Genomic DNA, 23515 nt, shown 5'->3' with positions numbered 1-23515 from the left:
AGCATGAAATGACTTGAATGTTTTTGGGGTTTATATAATATTTAATTCAATTATGGGATTATAACACCAAGTACAAATGGCATAAAGAGATCCAGAAACAGATGGCACTGACTCTTCTTGCTAAACTCATGACTCTATTGGAGAAGCAGAAGTCCAGAGGCATTCTAAAGAGTAGGTTACCAACACTCAGGATACCAGGGATTATTGTTGAGATATTTTATAGAGCTGATGGGAGAGGGGCAGTTATTCTGAAAATTAAATAGAAGTGGTTAAGACAGGCCAAACTCAGGCATCTCCTTCACTACCCAACTGTCCCTGTTCACTTCCTGGAATTCACTGCTTCCTCCTCTGTGACTTAGGAAATTAAGGGACTCAGGGATAACATAAGGGATTAAAGAAAGGATAGGAAGTGAGACTCTGAGTATGGCAGGCAGGTCTGGGGCATTTTACCCAAAAACTGTTAGAATAGAGAATAGGAAGGAATCAGCAAGAACAAGAGAATCACAGAAGCTTATTTGTAAGAATGCCTGAATGTGAAAGAGAAAGTGTACTGATAACCTCAAGAGAGAGACCAAGGATTCTGGAGAAAAGGAGATGGAGCAAGCACACAGGGAGGTGGGATGCATGGAGGCTGAAGGGTCACCAAGAAGGCTGAAGCTCTCAGAGAAATGTGTCCAGCGGCTTTCAAAGCTCTAAGGCTTTTAAAAGCTGGACACTGAACAAAATCCCAAAGGTGCCAGCCTCCCTTAGTACATCTTTTGCTGGATTTATCATACTTACCCCAACAGTGGCAGCCTGAGCATGACGCCTCACAAATCCATGGTGCTTCTTCCTGCTCCAGCCTGAGGATCACATATGGTTTGGTGCCTTCATAACCTGTTCCAGGGAAATGATCCAGGCCTTGGACTGAGCTCCTTGGTCTTCTCAGGCAGCATTAAAGGCTACACAACAGACACTGTACTTGGGAGGAGACTGTACACACACTTTGTCCAGAACTCAAAAGGAACTAGTAATCCAGGACCACTGAAACTCAAGCCAAGCTCACTGAAGCACACAGTATAAAGGTTAGGAATACATACTGTGCAGCCATACTGCTGGGGTTCAAATCCCGCTCTGGCTCTGCTATGTACTGCATGGGTGACACTGGGCAAGTTACTTCACCTTCTCTGCCTCAGTTCCCAAATGTGTAAAATAGTGGTACTAACAGTACCTACCTCATAAGGCTCTTATGAGGATTACATGAGTTAATATTTTAAAAGTGGCTAAAACAGTATCTGGCACATAGAAAGTATTTGGTACTTCAGAGGTTCTAGGTACTTCAGTTACTTTTAGCAACTGAAAAAGGAAAGGTGGTCATTCAAGCATAATCTAGATTGTGTGGCAGAGCTGTTCTTACCCACTGAGACGAGGTTGCTGTAGGTCTCCAGCATCACATCCCGGTATAGGGCCCTCTGAGCAGGATTCAGCCTGTGCCACTCCTCTTGAGTGAAGCCCACTACCACATCCTTGAATGACACAGGTCTCTGCTGAAGATGAAATGACATTGAGTCATGTGGGGAAAGTGTAGGCAGAGGTGGATGGTTCTGATTTTTTATAATGTTCATAGGTCAGAGCTTATTATGATCATTTATCTAGGATGCTTTTTATATTCCTGGCTTTGGACTATATATGATGGGATTGGAAGCCACTGTCATTTATATTTGGGTCAACACATATTGACTGAAGACTGTGTCTGACCCAGTCCTGGTTGCTGGGGACACAGTCATGGGTGGCACCTGACCTCAAGGAGCTCACAGCCTGGCAGGGAGAGCAATATGTAAGGCCCTCAGGGTGAAAGGGTAAGAGCTGTGATAGCAGGACATCTGGGCTATGGCATGCAGAGAAGTGAATGGTCCACTAAAATTATCAGGGTCTAGTTAGGCTTCAGAGCTAAGGGATATGTGCAGCTGAATCTTCTCTGCAGAGGTGGAAATACTGCCTTCCTTGCAGAGGGAGCAGCATGAACAAAGGCACGGGGGCCAAACAGTGATTTTAAGGATGGCAAGTCACTCAGTTACAGGAGAGAGTACAGAGGCCTGTGAGTGATGAAATGATGGACTTTAAGACAATGAGAAATCTATCAAGGGAGTGGGGTATGTAGAAAGCACATTCTAGAAGGTATGTGGTGAGTTTCTTGCATTCTGTGTCAAGCTGTACAATGGTAACTCTAAGCAGACTGTGAAAAGTTAAGGATGTACATTGTTTCCTAGAGTAATCACTAAACTCAGTGCAAAGAGGTGTATTGAAGTAAATAAAATTCTAAAAAATGTTCAGTTAATCCGCACAAAAACACACACACAAGAGAAAAGAAACAAAGCAAAAGCAGATGGGACAAATAGAAAACTAAATGCTAAAAAGATATAGATCCAATCCTACCAATAATTATATTAAACTATATTAAATTATAAGGTTATTTAATACATGATTAAACACTCCAAAAAGTCAGAGATTGTTAGACTGGAGAAAAAAGTAATACTGCCTACAAGAGATACAGAACTCACAGATAGTTTGAAAGTGAATGGATGGAAAGAGAAATGTGGTGGGTGACCTGGAGGGAGAAGAAAGGAAAGACTCTGTACTAACCTAGGTGGAAGATGATGCTCACAAGTAGGATGGAAACAGTGAGACAGAGAAGGACCAATGTAAAGAAGAGCAGAACCTGTACCTTAACTGGTCGTAGGGTGTGAAGAAGGTGTAAGGGTAACACCCTTACCTTTGTGGTATCTCAAATGCAGCTGGGTGACACTGGTCACCAATCTCAATTGCAGCTGAGAAAAACTGCAAAAGCAAAGAGGACGTGGTGTGTTGGGGGACATAAAGGGGGAGACACTCGGCAGGCAGCAGGATGGACATGAGTCATGTCAGGAGCAAGAACAGGAACGGAGCTAAAGCTGTGTGAACCATCAGCACAGAAATGGTAGCTAAAGTTGTCACACAGTGTGGTCTCTCTCAGCAAGGAGACAGGATGAGCAGAGTCCTCAGGCCAGAGGCCCAAGGGACACTAAAACACAAGAGGCCAATGGCAGAAGAGTCCAGCTGGAGACCCAGAGGAGGAAGTTTGGAAAGGAGGCTCCACAGCCTGGCAAGCCTCAGATTACACTGTCCGGGCAGTCAGTCCTCTGGTTTAGGGCACAGAGAACAAATTCTCCAAAGAGCCCAGTGCCCCGGAACCAGATAGCTGCTGAAAGACCCACAGGTACTAACCTAAGAAGGCATCTGTGATATTGTGATATATTAAGAAATATAGGGCTTCCCTGATGACGCAGTAGTTAAGAATCTGCCTGCCAATGCAGGGGACACAGGTTTGAGCCCTGGTCCGGGAAGATTCCACATGCCGCGGAGCAACTAAGCCCGTGTGCCACAACTACTGCACCTATGCTCTAGAGCCCATGAGCCACAACTACTGAGCCTACTGAGCCGCATCTACTGAAGCCCCCGCACTCTAGAGCCCGTGCTCCACAAGAGAAGCCACCGCAATGAGAAGTCCGCGCACCGCAACGAAGAGTAGTCCGCGCACTGCAACGAAGAGTAGCCCTCGCTTGCGGCAACTAGAGAAAGGCCCGTGCGCAGCAATGAAGACCCAACTCAGCCAAAAATAATAAATAAATTTAAAAAAAAAGAAATATATATATATTTGATCTTCTTGCCTGATTCCTGGCACAGAGCTTCTTAAACCTTTGTAACTTCCAGAGCGACAGAAGTAATAATAGGAGTGTCTTTTATTAGTAGTAACAAGCCCGTGTCAATCATCTCAGAGTTTATATTAATGATGTAACTCTTTGAGGATGGGGGCTGGTTGCCAGAGGAACCAACCAGGTATTAGATGGTTGGAACCTATAGCCATACACCCCCCAATCTCTGGGGAGGGGAGAGGGATTTGAGATTGAGCTAATCACCAAAGGCCAATAATTTAATCAATTATGCCTAAATAATGGAATCTCCATAAAAACCCGGGAGAGCTTCCAGGTTCGTGAACTCAGCCAGGGGGTGTGCACCCCAAACTCCATGGGGACAGAAGCTCCTGTGTTCCGGACCCCTCTGTACCTTGCCCTACATACCTCTTTATCTGGTTGTTCATTTGTATCCTCTATAATATCCTTTATAATAAACCTGTAATAGTAAGTAAAGTGTTTCCCTGAGTTCTGTGAGTTATAGCAAATTATCAAAACTGAGGAGGGGGGTCATGGGAACCCCCAACTTATAGCTGGCTACTCAGAAGTTCAGGTAACCACCTGGGATATCCAATAGGCATCTGAAGTGGGGGGCAGTCTTGTAAGACTGACCCCCTAACTTGTAGGGTCTGCATAGAATTGGAGAATTGTTTTGTGTGGGGAAAAAACTTCTTCTACTCCTGTGAGTAGAGGAAACAGTTTTTTCTTTAGTACCTAAGATATTATCTTCAAGTGACTGTATAGTAGAGAATTTAACCTTGCCCAAGGAGAGGTCTGACCTTTGCCCTCAGTTCCTAGAAGTTAATCGCTAAACCCCTGTAACATCCTCCTAGGTAAGAGTGTCTCTGTTTACCTGGGGGCATTGGGCCACACCAGATAGTCTAACAACATGATTTCTGGGGGAAGCTTTGGCTCACAGACATCAATCAGCTCAACCTCCAGAGGGGCTGGAAACTGAAGTCAGCAGTCAGTCATGTCTACTTGACCAACCCCCAAAGAAAACTCTGGGCACCAAGGCTTAGGTGAGCTTCCCTGGTTGGTAATACTCTGTAGTGTCACACATGGTAGCTGAGAGAATTTCGCACTGTCCACACTCACTGGGAGAGGACACATGGAAGTCCTGTGTGTGGAACTCTCCTGGACTCTGCCCCAAGTGTCTCTTTTCTCGGCTGATTTGAATCTGTATACGTCTGCTGTAATGAACCCTAACTGTGAATATAACATTCTGTGAGTCTTCCTAGCGAATTATCAAACCCGAGGGTGGTCTTGGGAACCTCCAAACTTACAGTTGCTGTCAGAAGTGAGGGTGGTTTTGTGGACTGCTGTCCACTGCTCTACAGTCACTGACAGATGTGAGAGGCAATAGAGCAGATCAGTTAAAAGCATGAACTTTGGGGCAGGACTGCTCGAGTTCAAATACAGGCTCAGCCACTAAATAAGCGACCCTGGGAAAGCTCTTTAACCTCTCTGTGCCTCAGTTTTCTCATCTGTTAAATGGAGATAATAATAGTGTGTGTCTCTTAGTTATTATATTATGAGGTTTAAATGAGTTAACATGTGTAAAGCCTTTATAAACTGTGCCTGGCATATGACAGCACAATATAAAAGTACCTATTTTAAGTAGAAAAAGATTGTAAATCAATATTTAAAAATCTGTTAAGAAAGGGAAAACAATTCTAAAGGACAGAAAAAAAGGTGGGGGGGTGCACCCAGGACCTGTGCCTCGGTGTCAGTGGGGTGGAGAGCCCTAGTGCACCACACAGTGCCAGTGGCACTGGCCCACTACCTCTGGGAGTGGCCAGAGGGAAGAAGCATTGATAGGGCCCCACAGAGGTGAAAGGGCTGAGAGCAGCCACTCTCCACTCTCAGGAGGCTGTAGGTCTCCTTGAAGAATGCTGGGTCCTATGGTGGTGAGACAGGAAGGGGGCAGGGCACAACCTTTAAAAGAATGACAGCCATTGAGGACACGACATAAACTGGTTAGAACCAACTAGGTCCAAGATGGTGGACGACTGACTTCCACTAGACCTTGAGCCTCAGTATACCTCAGTATACGCTTATTGTAATACATCAGCAAGCTAAATGACACACCCATAGGTGCCATAACAGTTCCAAGGTGGACCATACAAGGCCAAAAAGTGGGTGGTGGCCCAATTCCTGGTAATCTCTGCCCCTTCCCTAAAATAGTTGGAATAATCCTCCCACTTACTAGCCTATGAGATTACCCACCCCTGTAAAAACTGACAACCCCCGTACATACCCTGGCCCTTCTCGCCTTCTGAGATGGCCCGCACTCTGTCTGTGGAGTGTGTATCTCCCTGAATAAACCTTCTTTCACTTTACTGTGGCTTGCTCTTGAATTCTTTCCTGCACGAAGCCAAGAACCCACACTTGGCGGCCGTCCCAGGGACTCACCTGAGACCTGGGATGTGACCACCCTCTCGCACCCCACTCTTTTTCCTGCAACAGTAGCACTTGAGTAGTGGCCCAGGCAGATGCATCTGAAGGCAGGACCAAAACCAGGGTGGAGGCCATGGAAGCTGGCATGTGAGACCCTAAGACCCACACAAAGGAGGTACCAACTAGACTCCCTCTCTGATGCCAGAACAACATACTGTGGTAGTGGGTGAGCAGCAGTCAGGCTTCATCACAGAGCACAGGACCTGGCTCAGTGACAGGTTCTGGGCAGTATTTCCCAAAAAGAGCTAACTGGAATGGGATGGGGTGGAGTGGGACAGGACAGGATGAAACAGAATAGGAGGGAATAGAACAGAGCAAAGCAGAAAAGACGTAATCCTGCACCTAAAAGGCCATGTCATTTCCACCGAACACAGGGATGAAGAAGAGAGAGATGGAAGAAACACTGAGGCTGTAAAATCAGCAATACTTGGTGACTGAGTGTGAGAGGTGGAAGGCGGGGAGAAGTCAAGGGTAAATCTCAGGGTCTTGGCTTGCCTCGTGGGATGGTACCATCTCCTGAGATGAGAAACAGGGAAGAGGAGACAGAAATCAAGAGTTCAACTTTGTACACATTAAATCTGAAGTGCTCTGGGGCAGCCAGGTGCAGATGTTGGGCAAAGGGGTCTGAAGCTCTCAGAGGAGGCCTCAACTTAGGTATGGATGTGGGAGTCACTTGCAGACGCACCAGCATCAACCTAAGAGTGGATGAAACCACCCCCAGAGGCCCCAGAGAAGGTTCAAACCCACAGGAACATCAATGTCTAAGACACTTCTTAAAAAAGTGCCCTGAAAAGCTAGTTTTCTCTTGGAAATAACAATATGCTTCTCCCTTATGGCCAATGCAAGTCATGGGCTGTGTTTGCCTTTTTGCTGGGCTACCAGGAAGTCCACAGTTGACTCTCACTGGACTCTCTCCTTGTACATCTGTATTCCAACAAAGAATGTTCCTTGCATCATTGCTTAAAATATCAAATTTGGAAATTACCGAAATGTCCATAATATGGGGGATGGGTTAAGTATTCCATGCATATGATTGAGCATTATGTATGTTATTAAAAAAAAAAAAAAAAAGCATGGTTCTTAGTACTAATATGGTACAATCTCTAGGATATTTTAATTGGGAAAAAAGGGTAGAGTAGTATGTATAATAAGTATCTGGCCATTGTGTCTATGTGTATAGAGAGGCTGTGGTATTCCACCCAAATCTCCCTGCAGTACCAAGGTACTTCTCCCAGCTGCTAGGAGATGGCTGGCTGTTGCCGGCCTGAAACCTTTAGAGAATTTCCCTTGGCCGAAGGGAGCGACCCCACCCAAGGTTATGTCCCCTCCCTGGGGCAGCCTACAACCAATGACTGGTTGATTTCAGAACACAAAGGCCTCCTTGCCTCCATTCAGGACAACATTGAGGACCATCGCAGCTCCAGAGCATCTTATAAGATCAGCTGATGCCTCTGTTCAACAACTCCCTCTGCCCACCTTGCTTCCTTCACTGATTTACAGGTGTTCCAAGAGCCTCCCTAGTAAACCTTCTGTGTGCAAATTTCCACCCCCAAGTTTGTTTTCCTGAGAACCCAGCCTATGACAAAGCATATGTGGTTGAAATGCATATATTTTTTTCTAGAACAGTTTCCCCAAGAAGGGAAAGTAGGCTCATTTTGTTTGTTTTTTGGCCACGCCGTGCGGCATGTGGGATCTTAGTTCCCCAACCAGGGATCGAACCTGCACCCCCTGCATTGGAAGCACAGAGTCTTAACCACTGGGCCGCCAAGGAAGTCCCAAAAGTAGGCGCGTTAATGTCACACTTACCTGGTACTCGATCATTTTCTGTTTTCTTGGAAAAAGATCTGCGGCCTGTGAAGATAGAGATGGGGGGAGGGGTGGGGAGGAGGATGGGGAAAGAGAACAGAGCTGTGAGGGACCGGGCTTGTTTTAGAACTTGCAAATTCCCTGTAAATCTTGGACAAAAACCCATGCTTTAGATCACTGGGGTAGAAGAAAAAAGTGTTGCCATTCAATTCAGAATGTGGATGCACAGAAGAGACTTATCAGGAAACAAAAGTTGCTACCAAGTAAGAACTGAAAGTTATTAAAAAACAAAATCCTTAAAACTTAAATAACTGTCCCCAAGTATATTCTGGAAAAGGGGCTTCTATATCTGTAATAAAAATATTATCAAAAAAACTCAAAGCAAAGTAAAATAGCTGTGTAACATTAATACAACTAATGGTTACTTAAAGTATGGTACAAATAATTACTGAAAGGCTAAACCTTGTTATTCACCCAGCAGTTTATTAAGTATTGTCATTAAAAAATAATTTTTTTTCGGCCACATTGCACAGCTTGCCGGACCTTAGTTCTCTGACCAGGGATTGAACCTGGGCCACTGCAGCGAAAGCGCTGAGTCCTAACCACTGGACCCCAGGGAATTCCCTAAAAAATAATTTTTAACAGATGAGAGCAAACATCTACCATATTACGAAATATGGAACTAAATTTGTACCAAACATTGATTAAGAATGTTTTAAGTTTTTCACTTACAATAGTGAGAAACCTTACAAATAGGTCTGACTATACTTTGCCAATAATTTACAGCCTGGGATTGAAAATCCACATCCAGAAGCAACAAGAGCTCTCACACATGACTGAGGGGACTGTAATTTGGTTCAACCATTTTGGAAAACCATTTGGCCATATCTACTAAAGCTGAACGTAGTTCCATTCCTGGACATATACTAGAGAAATACTAGAGAAATACATGCATATTGTTCAACTAAGACTTGTATTAATGTAAGAATGTTCATAGCAGCTTTGATCATAGTGAGTCAAAACTAGAAACTGCCCAGGAGAACTAGATAAATTGTGATGCATCCATACAATGAAATACTATTCAATAATAAAAAGGAATGAACTGCTGACATCCATGCAACAACATGGATAAATCTCACAGACATTATGCCAAATGAAAGAAGTCAAACTTAGGAGAGAATATACTGTATAATTCAATTTCTAGAAAGTTCCAGAATGGGTAAAAGGAATAATATGGAGACAGAGTCAGAATGGGGGAAGGGAATGAATCACTGAGATGGGGCAGAAAGGAGCCTTCTAAGGTAGGTCAGCAAACTTTTCATTTAAAGGACCAGACAGTAAATATTTTAGGCTTTGGGGGTCATATGGAGTTTTCCACAACTACTCAATTCTGCTGTTGTAGCACGAAAGCAGCTGTAGACAATAATATGTAAACGAATGAGTGTGGCTGTATTCCAATAAAACTAATTACAAACGCAGATGGCAGGCCATATTTGGCTAGTGGGCTAGAGTTTGCCAACCCCAGCTCTAAGGTGATGGAAGTGTTGATCTAAGTGGTGGTTACATGAGTGTGTATATGTATTTTAAAAATTCATCAAGTTGTATATTTATGATTTGTACATTTTGCTCTATGTATTTTATACCTCAGTAAAAGAGAAAAGGAAAAGAAAGGCAAAAAGCAAAAGGCAAGGCTCAGACAAAATAAGTCTTAACATCCACCAGAACTGATTCATGCCTTTGAGGGCAGGAAAACCATCCCACCACTGTGGGGCTACAAGAGTTTGTCTCCTGATTGGCATTCTTGAGTTGTGGCCCTGATGGCTGACAACTCCAACTTTGTCAACCCCACAGCTGACTCCCCCCAGATCCAGGCTTTGCCCACTGAGAAACAGTCTAGGAGGACAACCTTTAAAACAGAGCAACTAATATCTCTCCTTTGCAAAAAGAAGAGACTATAATTCTCCTACAAGACAGAGAAGAGCTTTTCCTGAGTATAGTGACATTCACATCATTTGACTATCCTGATTTCTCTCCTGTAAAAACAGGTCTAGCAAATTACTGTCCTGAGGTTTCTTTACATAATCATGAATAATCCCTCCAACACTAATCAGTGACTGCCCTTTTCTTACAGTTGGTCAATTCTGAGATCAAAGAAAATTAACCAGAGGAGACTGAGAAGAAATGGCCACGGCTGGAAGAACAGACTTTATTTAATTTTATACTTTTATGTGTCAAGTAAGCCTGAGAATTTAAAAATGACTTATTCCAAATGTCACATAAGTATAACAGGACTTCAGTGTCCCTAAATATTAAGCTTGCCCACATGGTGAGCTTAGCACTGAAGGTGAAATCCCTATAATATTATCATCCTCGAACTGAGATAATACTTGTCCTAATTGGACAAGTGGAGGTAAACTTTCTTGGTAAAATAGCCTAGGCATGCCAAATGTTAACAATACAGAGGGTTCATTGGGTCAGACTACCTCAGGATGAAGACTGAGGCCTCAAGGTCACCCAAGGTCCAGACCTACTAAATTATTCAAAAGCTAGGAAGAATTTTATACAACATCTTAATAATGGTGGTAAAAATTGTTGTTTGCTTTACTTATATATTCCAATAGTGTAGATGAAGAACTGTTCAAGTTGTTACTAAGAAAAAATAAAGATTCTCTGAGAGGAGGAAATTCTAGAAGCCCTTCTGAACCTCTGAAAGAATGTGAATAAAATTATGAGTTTCTCCTTTTAAGGAAAGTGAACAGCTTCCAATTAGTTTAGTGATTGGCAGAAGACACTAGTTTTAAGGGAAAAAATTGTTTCCAAATGAATACATTTTCCTTGCTTTGTTTTACAGAAGTTCTTTCTCATGAACCTACTGACATATCATCTTTTGAAAAAGAGAATAATTCTGAAGTGCAGGAAATATTCTCTATCATGATCTGGGTGGTGGGTACGTGAGGGTACATATATGGAAAAATTCCTAACACTACAGTGCTAAGTGAGTTAATGTTTTACTTTTCTCTTAGTAGACAATAAATATCCATTAAATGCACTGAAATACTGTACAGGTCATAAAGCATAAGTCATAAAGCATGGTTAGTGTGAAAGTGGCATTTAACTATCGAATCAGCAGCGGAAGAGACTGAGCAATGAGCTTACTGTGTCTTAAAAAAATGTTTTTTCTTTACTGAGGTATAATTTACACATAATAAATGAACCCATTCTAACTGTACAGTTCGATAAGTTTTGACAAATTATTCACCCATGTAATCACCACACAATCAGGATATGGAACATTTCCATCACCCAGAAAGCTCCCTTATGTCTTTTGTTAAGGAACATCCTGTTCACAAGATATAACAAATTTGCCTCAATGGTATTAAGATGAACTACTTAGATTCCTGTCTCTTCTACAGAAGAAATAAAAAGTGATTTCCTTGAATGTTAAATACAGATACTTCTTTGCTTAAATAATATATTAATCAAGTTATACCTGTAAGTCAAAAAAGCAGTTAAAAAACAAGGTATGATCTACTTGTTTCAATTTCATTTATATGAAGTTCAGAAACAGGCAGCCCTGACCTAAGTGATGGCTTTGGGCAGGCACTGCTTGGGAGAAGTGGGGAAGCCTTTGAGGAGCTGGAAATATTCTCTATCATGATCTGGGCTGTGGGTACATGAGGGTGCATATATGGAAAATTTCATAAAGCTACATGCTATTTTCTATGTAAGTTACATCTCAAGTTTTAAAAAACAAAAAAACCCACAATCCCATTATTTAAGAAATATATATGTAGAAAAACTTTTGTTATGAAATACAATAAAATATTATTAGTGGCTCGATTTGGGTGGCAGATGTTTCTTACTCTAATCTGTAACTGTAACACATATGCATTTCATTGTTTACATATTTCATTCATTTTCCCACTGCCTTTTTTCATTATGAGGGAAGTCACATGAGGGTTCGAAAAGGGGACGGGGTTCTCTGAGAGAACTGAACTGTCCATTAGGAATTGAGCTGGCAGGAAAGGCCTGGGGCAGTTAATCCAGCTTTGGGCCACTACACTCCCTCCCTCACCTTCCTGGACTCTAAGAGAGTACACTCCCTCCCTCACCTTCCTGGACTTGGCTACTCAGCCTCAGCCTGGTCTCCGTGGCTATGCAGCTAAGAGTCCAGACAGGGCCAGAAAAAATAAGGGAGTGGGTTGGCCACATGCCACACTACAAGATGGCAGAATGCACTGGGTTGGACCAATGTCACCTTCCCCTGAGAGAACATGCCTATCACATGAGAGAACATGGCCTTCCCTGCCTCCCTCTTCACTTCTGTCTGTCTCTCTGAATCTTAGGGCCAACCCTTCTCCCACCATGTAGCCATGGAGGGTCCCTGGAAGGAGAGACAACAGTTTGAGTCTTGCTAAACTTCTGGCTCAGGGATGATGCTATTTCCTGTTATGTAGGAATCTTTGCTCTGGCAAGAGGTCTGGACCCTAGGTGACTCCTTCAGAAGGGGATTTTTGTCCCAAATTCCCCTCTCCTGGACCAGAGGGTCTTTTACCTGGTCTCCTAGGCTCTCACAGCTCTATTTCTCAACTCATCCTCTGGGACTTCCCTGGGGTTCCAGTGGTTAAGACTCCACACTTCCAATGCAAGGGGCAAGGGTTCGATCCCTGGTCGGGGAACTAAGTTCCTGCATGTCTTGTGGCGTGGCAAATAATAAATAAATAAATAAATAAATATTAAAAAAAAAACAGTAACTCACCCTCAGCTGCAGTTGCTGACAGGGCCTTCTGTAGACGTGTCCAAGGTCCTGTGGGCCCCAAGGAGAGCCCTGCTGTCCAGCGAGGTGGTGGGACCCAAAGGTGTACAGGGCACTCAGGAAACCTGAAGATAAGCAGACCCCATGGTGAGAGTCATCAAATGGTCCCTCCCCAAATACTCTCTGAGGCCTAAGAGGAAGAAGCCTGCAGAAGACTGGGCAGTAGACATATCTGAATGATGGCTGTGCTCCGGGTTTGGGGCAGGGGGAACTTCTGGAAAGACTTTGAGCCTGAGAGTTACTCAGACAGAAGTCTGAAGCCAGTGATTCCTTTAACTGACTGAAGTGATTTAGTCCAGACAATTCACTTCACTGGGCCTCATTTTCCTCATCTGTGAAAACAGGAATGATAAATGATAATTTAAAAAAGCCCATCCTTAGGGGCTTTCCAAAAGTTACCTCCTTTAACAAAACCCATGGGAGTTCCCTGGTGGCCTAGTGGTTAGGATTCCGGGCTTTCACAGCTGAGGGCCCGGATTCAACCCCTGGTCAGGGAACTGAGGAAAAAAAACAAAACAAAACCCAGAAGTGATTGAAAGGGGCTGAGTTCCAAATAACAAAAGACACCTTTATCCCTCTTATCACTTAGGAAATCCCAAGGGTTTTAGGAGTTCTGTACCAGAAATGACACTGAAGAGACCAAATACATATTTCTTATTATAAATCACAATGTCACACAGACTAAAATAAAAAGGATAGGAAACAGTAATTGGGTGCATATGGTGAAACTATGGAGATTTTCTTTTTCAATTTCCTTCAGCAACAAGGTAAATTTTTCTGTTTTCATTAAAAAGCAGATTATTTGGGGGTGGGTGGGTGGGGAGAAAATCTGGATAATTCCACCAGATAGTGTGGTGGAAGATGAAGCCAATCATTATATTTCTTGGTAAAGAGCCAATCTTGGTAAGTGGTACCACCATGCAGTCAGTCCCCAACAGCAGCATGGCAGTCACCTGAAGGGATGCCATCTCCTCCTTCCCTACACGACTGTGACTTGCACATCCTTATCACCAGACCCTAACATTTGAACTCAAAAGCCATATGTTACTATATAGATACCAACACCTGGATGCTCTCAGGCACAAATTTAAAACCAGATAGATCATGGATCTCTCCTCGCCACTCACAAAAGTGAACTCAGTATCTCTTCCCTCAACTTACTCTTCCTCTTGGGTCACAGTCTTTATCTCCCAAAGCTGTATAACATGTTTGAAAACTTTGCCTGGCAGGGTGCCTCTCATTACTTATTTTTCAGAAATATCCCGGCTATTCTCGAATGTTTCATTTTTGGTACGAAATGTAGAATTATTCTGTAATAGTTAAAAAAAAAACAACCAACATTTCTTAGAGTTTGCTTGACACTACATTGAATTTGTCCATATAAGAAAATGATGACAATTTTGAAAAATGAGCCTTCCAATCCAAGATCAAGACTTCTCCATTTATTCAAAACTTCCCTTACATCTCAAAACAGTTTTATACTTTGCAGCATAAGGGTACTCTAACTCTCTTTATATTTATCACTAGGTAGTTAATTGTGTTTTTGGTTGCTATTCTAAATGGCATATTTTCACCCACTGAATTACTGACTGAAATGGAAAAGTCATCAATCTATTTTCCTATATTCATTTTAAACCAGACACTTTACTGAGCTTTCTTAATGTCTGTAATGGTTTTAGAGTTAATCCTTTTCAGCTTGAGGGGGGGGGGGCGGTGTATATAATTATATCATCCACGAAAACTTAGTTTTCTCTTCTCTTCTTCCAGTATTTTATACCTCTTATCTCATTCCCTGATGAACTGCACCCACTAGTGAAACCAAGTCCCCCTAAAACTAAGTTCCCCTGCTGAGTTTACGATTAACCTCTCTATCCAAAATTTTATTCCCTTCTTGTCCCGCCCCTGTTCCCCTCAAGATTGAGGAGTATCAAAGAAAAGTTGGGGTTGAAACTGAGCAGGACCCTGCGGGGCCCTCCCTGGTACAAAAGGCCCTCTGCGTTACCTGTTTCTATTTGTAGAAAAAGGCTTTAGTCTCCAAGGCCTTCCCTGAGTTCCAAAGACAGACTCAAGCAGGAACTAATTAGAGAAGTGATAGAATGCAGAAACAAAGGAAAAGCAGTTAAGCAATCCTAGTTACTCCCCAAGGGATATACATACCAATTGGATGCATACTTCTGAGTTGTTCAGCAGAAACTAAGACCCCCCTCACCCAGGTGCAGGATGGTGACTAAGTGCTGACCATAAGCCCCTAGACCCCAGACTGGCTGGAACAGAAGGTTGATGATTAAGACTCCCGAAACATCACCCTCTTACCTCACCACCAACCAATCAGAAGAAAGCCCATGAACTGCAGCCCTAACCCCAAATGCTGCATTTAAAAAACATTTCCTAAAAGCCATCAGGGAGTTTGGGTCTGTTGAGCACGAGCTGCTTGTTCTCCTTGCTTGGTGCCTGCAGTAAATGCTGTACTTTCCTTCACCACAACCCAGTGTCAGTAGATTGACTTTGGTGTGCAGTGGGCGAGCAGACCCAAGTTTGGTTTGGTAACACTAGCACTCTAGAAAAAGAAGAAAACACAATTGGGAGAGGCTGCGAACTTGAATGGGAATGCTTAGTGTTCTGCCAAGAAATCTGATACTGACTTTCAATTTGAGATAAAGAAGATCTTAATCATGTTAAGAAAGTATTCAACTGGGGAATTCCCTGGCAGTCCAGTGGTTAGGACTCTGCACTTCCACTGCAGAGGGCATGGGTTTGATCCCTGGTCAGAGAACCAAAAAAAAAGAAAGTATTCAAATAGTCTTACTATTTTTTAGAAAATCCAGAAGAGATGTTGAACTTTATTAAAAGCTTTTTTATTTTTTATCATCTATGAGATGACTGTAGGGTATTTCTTCTCTGACTTACTAACATGGTGAAATTCATTAATAAGTTCTTTAAATAACACTGAACTTTCCTTGAAGATTGGTTCAAGATGGCAGAGTAGAAGGACGTGCGCTCACTCCCTCTTGTGAGAGCACCAGAATCACAACTAACTGCTGAACAGTCATCAACAGGAAGACACTGGAACTCACGAAAAAAGATACCCCACATCCAAAGACAAAGGAGAAGCAGCAATGAGATGGTAGGAGGGGCGTAATCACAATAAAATCAAATCCCATAACTGCTGGGTGGGTGACTCACAAACTGGAGAACACTTATACCACAGAAGTCCACCCACCGGAGTGAAGGTTCTGAGCCCTGCGTCAGGCTTCCCAACCTGGGGGTACGGCAATGGGAGGAGGAATTCCTAGAGAATTAGACTTTGAAGGCTAGCGGGATTTGACTGCAGGACTTTGACAGGACTGGGAGAAACAGAGACTCCATTCGTGGAGGGCACACACAAAGTAGTATGCGCATCAGGACCCAGGGGAAGGAGCAGTGACCCCATAGGAGACTGAACCAGACCTACCTGCTAGTGTTGGAGGCTCTCCTGCAGAGGCAGGGGGTGGCTGTGGCTCACTGTGGGGACAAGGACAATGGCAGCAGAAGTTCTGGGAAGTACTCGTTGGTGTGAGCCCTCCCAGAGTATGTCATTAGCCCCACCAAAAAGCCAGGTAGGCTCCAGTGCTGGGCGGCCTCAGGCCAAACAACCAACAGGGAGGGAACCCAGCCCCACCCATCAGCAGACAAGCGGATTAAAGTTTTACTGAGCTCTGCCCACCAGAGCAACATGCAGCTCTACCCACCAACAGTCCCTCCCATCAGGAAGCTTGCACAAGCCTCTTAGATAGCCTCATCCACCAGAGGGCAGACAGCAGAAGCAAGAAGAACTACAATTCTGAAGCCTGTGGAAGGAAAACCACATTCACAGAAAGATAGACAGAATGAAAAGGCAGAGGACTATGTACCAGATGAAGGAACAAGGTAAAACCCCCCAAAAAACGTAAATGAAGTGGAGATAGGCAACCTTCCAGAAAAAGAGTTCAGAATAATGATAGTGAAGATGATCCAGGACCTTGGAAAAAGAATGGAGGCAAAGATGGAGAAGATGCAAGAAGTGTTTAACAAAGACCTAGAAGACTTAAAGAACAAACAAACAGAGATGAACAATACAATAACTGAAATGAAAAGTACACTAGAAGGAATAGCAGAATAACTGAGGCAGAAGAACGGATAAGTGACCTGGAAGACAGAATGGTGGAATTCACTGCAGTGGAACAGAATAAAGAAAAAAGAATGAAAAGAAATGAAGACAGCCTAAGAGACCTCTGGGACAACATTAAATGCAACAACATTCGCATTATAGGAGTCCCAGAAGGAGAAGAGAGAGAGAAAGGACCTGAGAAAATATTTGCAGAGACTATAGTCGAAAACTTCCCTAACATGGGAAAGGAAATAGCCACCCAAGTCCAGGAAGTGCAGAGTCCCAGGCAGGATAAACCCAAGGAGAAACACTCCGAGACACATAGTAATCAAGTTGACAAAACTTTAAGACAAAGAAAAATTATTGAAATCAACAAGGGAAAAACAACAAATAACATACAATGGAACTCCCATAAGGTTAGCAGCTGATTTCTCAGCAGAATCTCTACAAGCCAGAAGGGAGTGGCACGATATATTTAAAGTGATGAAAGGGAAGAACCTACAGCCAAGATTACTCTACCCGGCAAGGATCTCATTCAGATTTGAAGGAGAAATTAAAACCTTTACAGACAAGCAAAAGTTAAGAGAATTCAGCACCACCAAACCAGGTTTACAGCAAATGCTAAAGGAACTTCTGTAGGCAGGAAACACAAGAGAAGGAAGAGATCTACAATAACAAACCCAAAACAATTAAGAAAATGGTAATAGGAACATACATATTGATAATTACCTTAAATGTAAATGGATTAAATGCTCCAACCAAAAGATATAGACTGGCTGAATGGATACAAAAACAAGACCCATACTTATGCTGTCTACAAGAGACCCACTTCAGACCTAGGGACACATACAGACTGAAAGTGAGGGGATGGAAAAAGATATTCCATGCAAATGGAAATCAAAAGAAAGCTAGAGTAGCAATACTCATATCAGATAAAATAGACTTTAAAATAAAGAATGTTACAAGAGACAAGGAAGGACACTACATAATGATCAAGGGGTCAATCCAAGAAGAAGATATAACAATTATAAATATATATGCACCCAACATAGGAGCACCTCAAAACATAAGGCAACTGCTAACAGCTATAAAAGAGGATATTGACAGTAACACGATAATAGCGGGGGACTTTAACACCTCACTTACACCAATGGACATATCATCCAGACAGAACATGAATAAGGAAACACAAGCTTTAAATGACACAATAGACCAGATAGATTTAATTGATATTTATAGGACATTCCATCCAAAATCAGCAGATTACACTTTCTTCTCAAGTGCATATGGAACATTCTCCAGGATAGATCACATCTTGGGTCACAAATCAAGCCTCAATAAATTTAAGAAAATTGAAATCATATCAAGCATCTTTTCTGACCACAACGCTATGAGATTAGAAATCAATTACAGGGAAAAAAATATTAAAAAACACAAACACATGGAGGCTAAATAATACGTTACTAAATAACTAAGAGATTACTGAAGAAATCAAAGAGGAAATCAAAAAATACCTAGAAAAAAATGACAATGAAAAACACGATGACCCAAAACCTATGGGATGCAGCAAAAGCAGTTCTAAGAGGGAAGTTTATAGCTATACAAGGCTACCTCAAGAAACAAGAAAAATCTCAAATAAACAATCTAACCTTACACTTAAAGCAATTAGAAAAGATGAACAAAAAAACCCAAAGTTAGCAGAAGGAAAGAAATCATAAATATCAGATCAGAAATAAATGAAAAAGAAATGAAGGAAACAATGGCAAAGATCAATAAAACTAAAAGCTGGTTCTTTGAGAAGATAAACAAAATTGATAAACCTTTAGCCAGACTCATCAAGAAAAAGAGGGAGAGGACTGAAATCAATAAAATTAGAAATGAAAAAGGAGAAGTTACAACAGACACTGCAGAAATACAAAGCATCCTAAGAGACTACTACAAGCAACTCTATGCCAATAAAATGGACAAGCTGGAAGAAATGGACAAATTCTTAGAAAGGTATAACCTTCCAAGACTGAATCAGGAAGAAATGGAAAATATAAACAGACCAATCAAAAGCACTGAAATTGAAACTGTGATTAAAAATCTTCCAACAAACAAAAGTCCAGGACCAGAAGTCCAGGCTTCACAGGTGAATTCTATCGAACATTTAGAGAAGAGCTAACACCCATCCTTCCAAAACTCTTCCAAAAAATTGCAGAGGAAGGAACACTCCCAAACTCATTCTATGAGGCCACCATCACCCTGATACCAAAACCAGACAAAGATACTACAAAAAAAAGAAAATGACACACCAATATCACTGATGAATATAGATGCAAAAATCCTGAACAAAAAACTAGCAAACAGAATCCAACAACACATTAAAAGGATCATACACCATGATCAAGTGGGATTTATGCCAGGAATGCAAGAATTCTTCAATATATGCAAATCAATCAATGTGATACACCATATTAACAAATTGAAGAATAAAAACCATATGATCATCTCAATAGATGCAGAAAAAGCTTTTGACAAAATTCAACACCCATTTATGATAAAAACTCTCCAGAAAGTGGGGATAGAGGGAAACTACCTCAACATAATAAAGGCCATAGACGACAAACCCACAGCAAACATCATTCTCAATGGTGAAAAACTGAAAGCATTTCCTCTAAGATCAGGAACAAGACAAGGATGTCCACTCTTGCCACTATTATTCAACATAGTTTTGGAAGTATTAGCCACAGCAATCAGAGAAGAAAAAGAAATAAAAGGAATACAAATTGGAAAAGAAGAAGTAAAACTGTCACTGTTTGCAGATGACATGATACTATAAATAGAGAATCCTAAAGATGCCACCAGAAAACAACTAGAGCTAAGCAATGAATTTGGTAAAGTTGCAGGATACAAAATTAATGCACAGAAACCTCTTGCATTCCTATACACTAATAACGAAAGATTGGAAAGAGAAATTAAGGAAACAATCCCATTCACCATTGCAACAAAAAGAATAAAATACCTAGAAATAAACCTACCTAAGGAGGTAAAAGACCTGTATTCAGAAAACTATAAGACACTGATGAAAGAAATCAAAGTTAACACAAACAGATGGAGAGATATACCATGTTCTTGGATTGGAAGAATGAATATTGTGAAAATGACTATACTACCCAAGGCATTCTACAGATTCAATGCAATCCCTATCAAATTACCAGTGGCATTTTTTGCAGAACTAGAACAAAAAATCTTAAAATTTGTATGGAGACAAAAAAGACCCTGATTAGCCAAAGCAGTCTTGAGGGAAAAAAACGGAGCTGCAGGAATCAGACTCCCTGGCTTCAGACTATATTACAAAGCTACAGTAATCAAGACAATATAGTACTGGCACAAAAACAGAAATATAGATCAAGGAACAGGATAGAAAGCCCAGAGATAAACTCACGCACCTATGGTCAACTAATCTATGACGAAGGAGGCAAGGATATACAATGGAGAAAAGACAGCCTCTTCAATAAGTGGTGCTGGGAAAACTGGACAGTTACATGTAAAAGAATGAAATTAGAACACTTCCTAACACCATACACAAAAATAAACTCAAAATGGAGTAGAGACCTAAATGTAAGACCAGACACTATAAAACTCTTAGAGGAAAACATAGGAAGAACACACTTTGACATAAATCACAGCAAGATCTTTTTTGATCCACCTCCTAGAGTAATGGAAATAAAAACAAAAATAAACAAATGGGACCTAATGAAACTTCAAAGCTTTTGCAAAGCAAAGGAAACTAAAAACAAGACGAAAAGACAACCCTTAGAATGGGAGAAAATATTTGCAAACGTATCAACGGACAAAGGATTAATCTCCAAAATACATAAGCAGCTCATGCAGCTCAATATTAAAAAAACAAACAACCCAATCCAAAAATGGGCAGAAGACCTAAATAGACATTTCTCCAAAGAAGACATACAGATGGGCAAGAAGCACATGAAAAGCTGCTTAACATCACTAATTATTAGAGAAATGCAAATCAAAACTACAGTGAGGTATCACCTCACACAGTTAGAATGGGCATCATCAGAAAATCTACAAACAACAAATGCTGGAGGGGGTGTGAAGAAAAGGGAACCCTCTTGCACTGTTGGTGGGAATATAAATTGATACAGCCACTATGGAGAACAGTATGGAGGTTCCTTAAAAAACGAAAAACAGAATTACCATATGACCCAGCAATCCCACTACTGGGCATATACCCAGAGAAAACCATAATTCAAAAAGACACATGCAGGGCTTCCCTGGTGGCGCAGTGGTTGAGAATCTGCCTGCCAATGCAGGGGACACGGGTTCGAGCCCTGGTCCAGGAAGATCCCACATGCCACGGAGCGACTAGGCCCGTGAGCCACAACTACTGAGCCTGCGCGTTTGGAGCCTGTGCTCTGCAACAAGAGAGGCTGCGATAGTGAGAGGCCCGCGCACCGCGATGAAGAGTGGCCCCGGCTTGCCGCAACTGGAGAAAGCCCTCACACAGAAACGGAGACCCGACACAGCAAAAATAAATAAATAAATAAAATTAAAAAAAAAAAAAAAAGACACATGCACCCCAATGTTCACTGCAGCACTATTTACAATAGCCAGGTCATGGAAGCAACCTAAATTCCCATTGACAGACGAATGGATAAAAAAGATGTGGTACATGTATACAATGGAATATTACTCAGCCATAAAAAGGAACGAAATTGGGTCATTTGTGGTACACATATACAATGGAATATTAGTCAGCCACAGAAAGGAACAAAATTGGGTCATTTGTAGAGATGTGGATGGATCTAGAGACTGTTATACAGAGTGAAGTAAGTCAGAAAGAGAAAAACAAATATTGTATATTAACGCATATATGTGGAGCCTAGAAAAATGGTACAGATGAACTGGTTTGCAGGGCAGAAATAGAGACACAGATATAGAGAACAAATGTATGGACACCAAGGGGGGAAAGTGGCAGGGGGGGGTGGGGAGTGGTGGTGGTGTGATGAATTGGCAGATTGGGATTGACATGTATACACTAATATGTATAAAATAGATAACTAATAAGAACCTGCTGTATAAAAAATAAAATAAAATTCAAAAAAAAACCATGAACTTTCCTTAAATCTTTAGAATGAATTTCCTCTCAGTCAGAATGCATTATTATTTGAATATACTGTTTATTTTTTAAAAAAGATTTTGCATATATATTCACAAAGTTGGTCTATAGTTTTCTTATGCAATCCCACCTTTTCTAGTTTTGCAATCAGTGCAATGTGAAATAAAATCCATATTTTCTGTCAAGGAAAAATTCAAACATAAAAAATTTTCTCTGACCTCTGGCTTCCTCTCTCTGCTGTTGTGCATTGTGCATCTGCATTATGCATCAACCAAACCTCCCCCATGGGCAGAAACACCTGCTCAACCATAAAGAGCAACATTCTCCTAGCATCAACAAGACAACTCCTTAAAAGATAACATTCCTTCTTGATCTTGTAAGGGGCCACGATGATGCTTAGATCTAGATTGTGTAAACTGTCAATAATATATCATTTACTGTACAAAACTCTGTCTCAAAACATTTATATAACTGTGCCTTGACTTCTAACAGGTAGAACAGTTCTCAGAGCTTTCTGAGATGCTCCCCCCGGGTTATAGTCCTCAAATTTGGCTTGAATAAAGTTTTCCATTTCTTTCTTAGATCAACTGACTAATTTTTTGTTGACAGCAACACTGATGACTTTATAAAAACAGGTGGTAGCATTCTCCTCCTTTATAAATTCCCTCGGAGAATTTAACTATTTGAAGAACTGTAAGTTATTTGGAAACTACTTCAAATCTCAAACACCAACTGAACTATCTAAGCCTTGTCTTTCTTTTTTGAGAAGAGAAATAGGGAATGGCAGGAGGTGGTGTACAGGTACCTTTCTGAGTATTTCAAATTTGCACAGCTTTTAGTTTTCCTTCTCTTTGTATGGAATTTTCGTATATCCATATATTCCTAGAAAATCATTCTTTGCATCAGCCTTGAAAATATATTAATGTAAAGTTTTACAAAGATATTTCTTAATGATATGGTTATTCTCCTTTTTTGCAGTATTTGTATATCTGTTAATTTCCTCTTGACTTGATAAGGTTTGCTAGTGGTTTAATCTATATTTTTGATTTTTAAAAAAATCAGATTTATCAGTTTTCCCTTTCTTCTTTTTTAACTCATTAATTTCTCCGTTTGTATCTATTGATTCCTTCCACTTTTCATATATATCTTCTAACTTCTTTGATTAAACATTTAATCAAGACAGAAAATAAAACCACAGAAAACTACCCACAGTTTGGTATAACTCAACTGAAGAAACTATCCCACATAATCTCATCTGACCTTTTCCACCAAGATTTTTTAAAAATACAATATGATACACTGTCACAGAATCAATAAAACCATGACTTGGGTTTTACAATATGTATGGATCATTTCATCAGGTTTTGACAGTTCTACTACATTTCTGACAGTCCGTTTCTTTTCCTTCTCTAGCTCCCAAATCCCTCATTGTGACAGCACTTTAGAAATCTATCTGGCCAGAGTGGGACCCT

At 41.3% G+C, this 23515-nt stretch overlaps 1 protein-coding gene across 1 annotated transcript in view; it reads right to left on the bottom strand.

The window, feature by feature from the left end:
- The window catches only part of LOC132354002 (zinc finger protein 27-like), an 82086-nt gene that overhangs the window by 6034 nt on the left and 52537 nt on the right, over positions 1-23515 (bottom strand). Inside the window, 4 exon segments of the mRNA XM_059905516.1 lie at positions 781-876; positions 1397-1526; positions 7977-8021; positions 12736-12857. Coding sequence (XP_059761499.1) covers positions 781-876; positions 1397-1526; positions 7977-8021; positions 12736-12857 — 393 coding nt within the window.

This window comes from Balaenoptera ricei, chromosome 19, assembly GCF_028023285.1.
Source record: "Balaenoptera ricei isolate mBalRic1 chromosome 19, mBalRic1.hap2, whole genome shotgun sequence".
Taxonomy (NCBI): Eukaryota; Metazoa; Chordata; class Mammalia; order Artiodactyla; family Balaenopteridae; genus Balaenoptera; species Balaenoptera ricei.
This window is presented reverse-complemented; position numbering and strand designations above follow the sequence as displayed.